Source organism: Perna viridis, chromosome 12, assembly GCF_037379345.1.
Source record: "Perna viridis isolate PV_CMFRI_1.1 ecotype Kerala chromosome 12, ASM3737934v1, whole genome shotgun sequence".
Taxonomy (NCBI): Eukaryota; Metazoa; Mollusca; class Bivalvia; order Mytilida; family Mytilidae; genus Perna; species Perna viridis.
In genome coordinates, this window is record NC_142456.1 from 453136 (window position 1) to 461589 (window position 8454).

The window sequence follows — 8454 nt, forward strand, 5'->3', positions numbered from 1 at the left end:
TTGTCTGCCTGCTTGATTTAGTTTCTTTCCTCCCTACAGGCCACTGGTATGAGGATAGGGACAGTATTCCAAGCTTTGTCTGCCTGCTTTATTTAGTTTTTTTCCTCCCTACAGGCCACTAGTATGAGGATAGGAACAGTGTTCCTAGCTTTGTCTGCCTGCTTGATTTAGTTTTTTTCCTCCCTACAGGCCACTAGTATGAGGATAGGAACAGTGTTCCTAGCTTCGTCTGCCTGCTTGATGTAGTTTTTTTCCTCCCTACAGGCCACTGGTATGAGGATAGAGACAGTATTCCAAGCTTTGTCTGCCTGCTTGATTTAGTTTCTTTTCTCCCTACAGGCCACTGGTATGAGGATAGGGACAGTATTCCAAGCTTTGTCTGCCTGCTTGATTTAGTTTCTTTTCTCCCTACAGGCCACTGGTATGAGGATAGGGACAGTGTTCCAAGCTTTGTTTGCCTGCTTGATTTAGTTTTTTTTCCTCCCTACATGCCACTGGTATTAGGATAGAAACAGTGTTCCTAGCTTTGTCTGCCTGCTTTATTTAGTTTTTTTCCTTCCTACAGGCCACTGGTATGAGGATAGAGACAGTATTCCAAGCTTTGTCTGCCTGCTTGATTTAGTTTCTTTTCTCCCTACAGGCCACTGGTATGAAGATAGGAACAGTGTTCCAAGCTTTGTCTGCCTGCTTGATTTAGTTTTTTTTTCTCCTTACAGGTCACTGGTATGAGGATAGGGACAGTATTCCAAGCTTTGTCTGCCTGATTAAGTTTTTTTTCTCCCTACAGGCCACTGGTATGAGGATATGAACAGTATTCCAAGCTTTGTCTGCCTGATTGATGTAGTTTTTTTCTCCCTACAGGCCACTGGTATGAGGATAGGGACAGTATTCCAAGCTTTGTCTGCCTGCTTGATTTAGTTTTTTTCTCCCTACAGGCCACTGGTATGAGGATAGGAACAGTATTCCAAGCTTTGTCTGCCTGCTTGATTTAGTTTTTTTCTCCCTGCAGGCCACTGGTTTGAGGATAGGAACAGTATTCCAAGCTTTGTCTGCCTGCTTGATTTAGTTTTTTTTCTCCCTACAGGCCACTGGTATGAGGATAGGGACAGTATTCCAAGCTTTGTCTGCCTGCTTGATTTAGTTTTTTTTCTCCCTACAGGCCACTGGTATGAGGATAGGGACAGTATTCCAAGCTTTGTCTGCCTGCTTGATTTAGTTTTTTTCTCCCTACAGGCCACTGGTATGAGGATAGGAACAGTATTCCAAGCTTTGTCTGCCTGCTTGATTTAGTTTTTTTTCTCCCTACAGGCCACTGGTATGAGGATAGGGACAGTATTCCAAGCTTTGTCTGCCTGCTTGATTTAGTTTTTTCCTCCCTACAGGCCACTGGTATGAGGATAGAGACAGTATTCCAAGCTTTGTCTGCCTGCTTGATTTAGTTTTTTTCTCCCTACAGGCCACTGGTATGAGGATAGGAACAGTATTCCAAGCTTTGTCTGCCTGCTTGATTTAGTTTTTTTCTCCCTACAGGCCACTGGTATGAGGATAGGAACAGTATTCCAAGCTTTGTCTGCCTGCTTGATTTAGTTTTTTTCTCCCTACAGGCCACTGGTATGAGGATAGGAACAGTATTCCAAGCTTTGTCTGCCTGCTTGATTTAGTTTTTTTCTCCCTACAGGCCACTGGTATGAGGATAGGGACAGTATTCCAAGCTTTGTCAGCCTGCTTGATTTAGTTTTTTCCTCCCTACAGGCCACTGGTATGAGGATAGGAACAGTATTCCAAGCTCTGTCTGCCTGATTGATTTAGTTTTTTTCTTCCTACAGGCCACTGGTATGAGGATAGGGACAGTATTCCAAGCTTTGTCTGCCTGCTTGATTTAGTTTTTTTCTCCCTACAGGCCACTGGTATGAGGATAGGAACAGTATTCCAAGCTTTGTTTGCCTGCTTGATTTAGTTTCTTTTCTCCCTACAGGCCACTGGTATGAGGATAGGAACAGTATTCCTAGCTTTGTCTGCCTGATTGATGTAGTTTTTTTCTCCCTACAGGCCACTGGTATGAGGATAGGGACAGTATTCCAAGCTTTGTCTGCCTGCTTGATTTAGTTTTTTTCTCCCTACAGGCCACTGGTATGAGGATAGGAACAGTATTCCAAGCTTTGTCTGCCTGATTGATGTAGTTTTTTTCTCCCTACAGGCCACTGGTATGAGGATAGGAACAGTATTCCAAGCTTTGTCTGCCTGCTTGATTTAGTTTTTTCTCCCTACAGGCCACTGGTATGAGGATAGGAACAGTATTCCAAGCTTTGTCTGCCTGCTTGATTTAGTTTTTCCTCCCTACAGGCCACTGGTATGAGGATAGAGACAGTATTCCAAGCTTTGTCTGCCTGCTTGATTTAGTTTTTTTTCCTCCCTACAGGCCACTGGTATGAGGATAGGGACAGTATTCCAGGCTTTGTCTGCCTGCTTGATTTAGTTTTTTTCTCCCTACAGGCCACTAGTATGAGGATAGAGACAGTATTCCAAGCTTTGTCTGCCTGCTTGATTTAGTTTTTTTCTCCCTACAGGCCACTAGTATGAGGATAGAGACAGTATTCCAAGCTTGTCTGCCTGATTGATGTAGTTTTTTTTCTCCCTACAGGCCACTGGTATGAGGATAGGGACAGTATTCCAAGCTCTGTTTGGATTTGTTGCTGCATTAGTTATAGCCTTTTACTATGGATGGGCCTTGGCTCTGGTTGTTCTAGGAATTGTACCTATTATAGGGTTTGCTGGTAATTATACTTTATATTACAAAAAGTACAAAGAAGGAAGGTTAAAACAATAGAAAATCTTTTGGACAAAACCTCACCAAGAAACACCAAGAGGACAAGATATGATGAAGAAATAAATTAACAAAAAAGAAACGAAAATAACAACCTGAATCCCACTAAAATATATAGTTAATGTAAAATGTACCTGTTTGTGTGTCTGTGTCCAGTTAAGTTAGCTCAATTTAAATCCTCTTAAAATATAAAAGAAATCACTTCTGAGTATTGTGGGAGATTTTAGTTTAGGGGAAATTCTGTTTAAGACATTTTAGCAATGGGATATTTTTATCAAGTTTCCTTTTACTTCAAGCTAACTTTATGACTTCCATATTTTTTTACTCTCTAAGCTTGTGATAAATAAAAAATTAGGAAAAAAGAATAACTCCATCATATTCTTTTACTTTATATTTTTTTTCTTTCTCAACAGGAAGTTTACAGATGAAAGCTCTTCAGTCAAGACACAAACAGGATAAGGATAAACTAGAGGATGCTGGAAAGGTAAAGGTCATGTCAAAGTCTCACCATGAGATAAACTAGAGCATATTGGGAAGGTAATGGTCATGTTTAGGTCTCACCATGAGATAAACCAGAGGGTGCTGGGAAGGTAATGGTTATGGTTAGGTCTCATCACGAGATAAACAAGAGGATGCTTGGAAGGTAAGGTCATATTTCGGTCTCACAATGTTTTAAATTAGAAGATGCTTGAAAAATAAGATTATATTTTGGGTTCCATTATATTCATTGAACTTATGGTTTCAATGAGCTTATTGATAAACAGGTTCCAAAAATTTTTGTTGTACATTTTGATTGATGGCAGCTATACTTCATTGTGAACCAATTTTTTATTTGACCTTATACTGTTGTGACCATATCTTCTCAAAGAAATTTCTCATCCAAATTAGTCAATCTCTCAAAGTAAATTGACTGTTATCGTCTGGTTAAGACAGACCACTCGGCCAGTGTTATTTGTCCCCGACAATGTGGCTAGGAACAACCTAATGCATTTCCATTTTGGCACAATGAATAAAGATAAAGAGTAAATATGTCTTTCCTTGACATTTGAGAGGATGTCTTTCTCATATTATATTATTCCTTACCCTCATTACAAGTCAGAACTGCAAGTGGGTGTCCTGCCTGTCAGTGTCCATCAAAGACCTAGGCAGTGGGTGGTTCATGCCAAATATTGGTTTCTTAAACACTTTCATCCAGAACCATTGTTTTCTAAAAATTGAATGATGGTTTGTAATTTACTGGTAATGAAACAAATTACATAGAAAGCACTAAAAACTATATAATAAAGGGAAATAACTCTTTGATCGTGGGGTACCAATTTTTGTGGTTTTCATGGGTAGGCCAAGCAAATATGCTTCCCAACTAGTAGTAAATTTCCATTTTTTTAGAAACTGAAAACTTTTAAACAACAAATTCAAGAATCCACGAACCTGTGTTTCTTCTCTGATCCACGAAAATTGGTATCCACGAATACCAATCCACCTTCACAGTATATTCTGAGTCATCCACTTCTGATACAGAAAATTCCTTGTTTTTCTGACATTATAACAGTTAAATAAAACATTGAAACAAACAAATTGGTGGGATATGATTAACTCTGCGCTCTGCAAATCAAAGAATCTCCCTGGGATCTACATGGACAGTTTCTTGAGTAAATTCAATGACAAATCAAAGAATCTCCCTTGATCTACATGGACAGTTTCTTGAGTAAATACAATGACAAATCAAAGAACCTCCATGGGATCTACATTGACAGTTCCTTCAGTGAATACAATGACAAATCAAAGGATCTCCATGGGATCTACATGGACAGTTCCTTTTGTGAATATAATGACAAATCAAAGGATCTCCCTGGGATCTACATGGACAGTTCCTTTTGTGAATACAATGACAAATCAAAGAACCTCCATGGGATCTACATGGACAGTTCCTTTTGTGAATATAATGACAAATCAAAGGATCTCCCTGGGATCTACATGGACAGTTCCTTTTGTGAATACAATGACAAATCAAAGGATCTCCCTGGGATCTACATGGACAGTTCCTTTTGTGAATACAATGACAAGTCAAAGAATCTCCATGGGATCTACATGGACAGTTCCTTTTGTGAATACAATGACAAATCAAAGGATCTCCCTGGGATCTACATGGACATTTCTGTCAGTGAATACAATGACAATTAAAAGGATCTCCCTGGGATCTACATGGACAGTTCTTTCAGTGAATACAATGACAAATCAAAGGATCTCCCTGGGATCTACATGGACATTTTCTTCAGTGAATACAATGACAAATCAAAGGATCTCCCTGGGATCTACATGGACAGTTCTTTCAGTGAATACAATGACAAATCAAAGGATCTCCCTGGGATCTACATGGACAGTTCCTTTTGTGAATACAATGACAAATCAAAGGATCTCCCTGGGATCTACATGGACAGATCCTTCAGTGAATACAATGACAAATCAAAGGATCTCCCTGGGATCTACATGGACAGATCCTTCATTGAATACAATGACAAATCAAAGGATCTCCTTGGGATCTACATGGACAGTTCCTTTTGTGAATACAATGAGTGCATCTTGTTTAAAATTTACTAGTAATATTACTGATCCAGAATAATATAATTTATAACTTAATTAGACGGTCTTTCAATTATCTGCATGTATTTCTTTTTGTCTTTTTCAGACTGCAGCTGAAACTATTGAGAACATTAGAACGGTCCAGGCTCTGTCAAGAGGAGACCATTTTTATAAAGAATATTCTAATTATCTTACTGGCCCACTCAGGTATGGTTATAAAGAAAATTCTCTTTGTTCAGTTGGTCCATTTAGGTATTGTTATAAAGGGAATTCTCTTTGTTCAGTTGGTCCATTTAGGTATTGTTATAAAGTGAATTCTCTTTGTTCAGTTGGTCCTTTTAGGCATTGTTATAAAGGGAATTCTCTTTGTTCAGTTGGTCCTTTTAGGCATTGTTATAAAGGGAATTCTCTTTGTTCAGCTGATCCATTTAGGTATTGTTATAAAGGGAATTCTCTTTGTTCAGCAGGTCTAATTAGGCATTGTTATAAAGGGAGTTCTCTTTGTTCAGTAAGTCTAATTAGGCATTGTTAAAAAGGGAATTCTCTTTGTTCAGTAGGTCTAATTAGGCATTGTTAAAAAGGGAATTTACTTTGTTCATTAGGTCTAATTAGGCATTGTTATAAAGGGACTTCTCTTTGTTCAGTTGGTCTAATTAGACATTTTTATAAAGGGAATTCTCTTTGTTCAGTTGGTCCACTTCATATTTGAAGCTTGGTAACCAAAAACCTGTATAATCATAACACATCTTAATCAAATGCATGTCTAATCCAAACATCTGTCTAAACCAAACACCTGTCTAATCCAAACACTTGTCACATCCAAACACCTATCTAATTCAAACATCTGTCTAATCCAAACACATATCTAATCCAAACACCTGTCTTATCCAAACACCTATCTAATCCAAACATCTGCCTAAACCAAACAACTGTCTAATCCAAACACATATTTAATCCAAACATCTGTCTAAACAAAACACATATTTAATCCAAACACCTGTCTTATCCAAACACCTATCTTATCCAAACATCTGTCTTAACCAAACACCTATCTAGTCCAAACATCTGTCTTAATCAAACACCTGTCTAATCCAAACACATATCTAATCCAAACACCTGTCTTAAGCAAACATGTCTAATCAAAACACCTATCTAAACCAAACACATGTCTAATTCAAACACTTGTCATATCAAAAACACCTATTTAATCCAAACACCTGTCTTATTCAAACACCTATCTAATCCAATTACCTGTCTTTAGCAAACATGTTTAATCCAAACACCTATCTGATCCAAACACTTGTATCAAAACACCTTTCTAATCCAATCACCTGTCTTAACCAAATGCATGTCTAATCCAATCACCTGTCTTAACCAAATGCATGTCTAATCTAATCACCTGTCTTATCTAAACACCTGTCCAAACTTGACACCTATCTTAACCAAACCAATGTTCTAAAAGGTGTTTGGTTTAGACAGGTTTCACAGTAGTTTGTTGTATTCAGTGTCAAAATTAACTCACTATTATAATATTAGTATAGTATATAGGTCATTGAAAGTTTGTGTGAACAAATTTGTTTTCCTGATGTATGTTAATATAACTAACATGTATAAAATACCTTTTGGTTATAAGGTTAATATTATATTGTACACTTTTATTTTTCTAGGTCTATGCTTAAGCAAGCTCACTGGTATGGTATAGCATTTGGTTTAGGGCAGGGTGTAATATTTATGACATATGCTGGGGCATTTAGATTTGGTGCATGGCAGGTTGAGATTGGAGAGATGACAGCAGATAATGTATTCAAGTAAGTAGATATATCACCGTCCTAATTCTAAGTTTGTACCTTATACATAGTATTTTCCTAGCATACTTTTTTCTACTGTCCCACATGAAGTAGCAAAGTTTTGTTTGATACCTTCAAAAAGTTGTGTGTCCATCCCTTGACAGTTTCCAAATGATAACAGATATTGATGGGTCTTTTTCAAACTTTCTATACTCAATGAGTATATAAAATACATATTATGGTTGAATTTCAGTTATTTGCACGTAAGTTATTGGAATTTTAAGTTATTTTTACTCCCAAAAATGTTTTACAACCTGGCAGGGTATCATTTATTGTCCCATTAGATGTTATTTTTTTAGTTTTTTGTGGTTGACAAGAAAGTTTGAATATGATGGGATAATGTCAAATAGGTTATACATTTGTTATACATGATAACCATACTATGATGTTTGTATGCTATTTATTTATTATTTTTTACATTTTTATTTTCTTGTGTCTAGTTTTATGGTATTGAACTAATTTATCAACTTTGCCTAGTTTGACCTGACTGTTGTATTACAATTCACCGTAAAAGATGTAACATAATGAAAATGGTGTAAAATTTGTTTAACTCATCATTTCCATAGGTGTTTACTTACACAGATTTTCCGTATTTTCTACAAATTATGACTGCAAATCACACTCTACAGATTGTGAATATCTCCATAGTCCCTTTGTTGAAATTTCACAAAGTTCAGGATTTTACGGATCATTTCCATAGATTAAGGTAAAAATACAAATTGTCATCAAGTAGTATACACAGATCTGCATTTCAATCACAAATGCCTTTACTAAGTCAGGACCATTATGGTTATTTCCAACTTTGGTTTATGCTTTTGATGTCATTTGTTATATGGGCTTTCTTTTTTGACTGTTGACTAGGTAACTTTATAACTCCTTTTTTGACTATTGACTAGGTAGCTTTATAAATCCTTTTTTGACTATTGACTAGGTAACTTCATAACTCCTTTTTGACTATTGACTAGGTAACTTTATAACTCCTTTTTTGACTATTGACTAGGTAACTTTATAACTCCTTTTTTTATTAACTATTTGTAATTGTATTGACTAATATTCTTCTATGAATTACCTCCCTTTAGTTGACATTGATGTAGCTGCTGAAAATAATCTTAAATTGTATGAAACACTTCAAGAAACAATCAAATCTGAACTCTACAGACTTTAACTAAAGGAAAGGGATAAATCACTCTGTGGTGAGGCATA

At 36.8% G+C, this 8454-nt stretch overlaps 1 protein-coding gene across 2 annotated transcripts in view; it reads left to right on the plus strand.

The window, feature by feature from the left end:
- LOC148600674 (ATP-dependent translocase ABCB1-like) overlaps nucleotides 1–8454 on the plus strand; it is a 77419-nt gene that overhangs the window by 37524 nt on the left and 31441 nt on the right. For both annotated transcript variants that reach the window (XM_088554865.1, XM_088554864.1), the window contains exons 20-23: nucleotides 2642–2774; nucleotides 3238–3308; nucleotides 5511–5611; nucleotides 7072–7212. In XM_088554865.1, the coding sequence (XP_088410991.1) occupies nucleotides 2642–2774; nucleotides 3238–3308; nucleotides 5511–5611; nucleotides 7072–7212 (446 nt within the window). The remainder of the gene's footprint in view (nucleotides 1–2641; nucleotides 2775–3237; nucleotides 3309–5510; nucleotides 5612–7071; nucleotides 7213–8454) is intronic.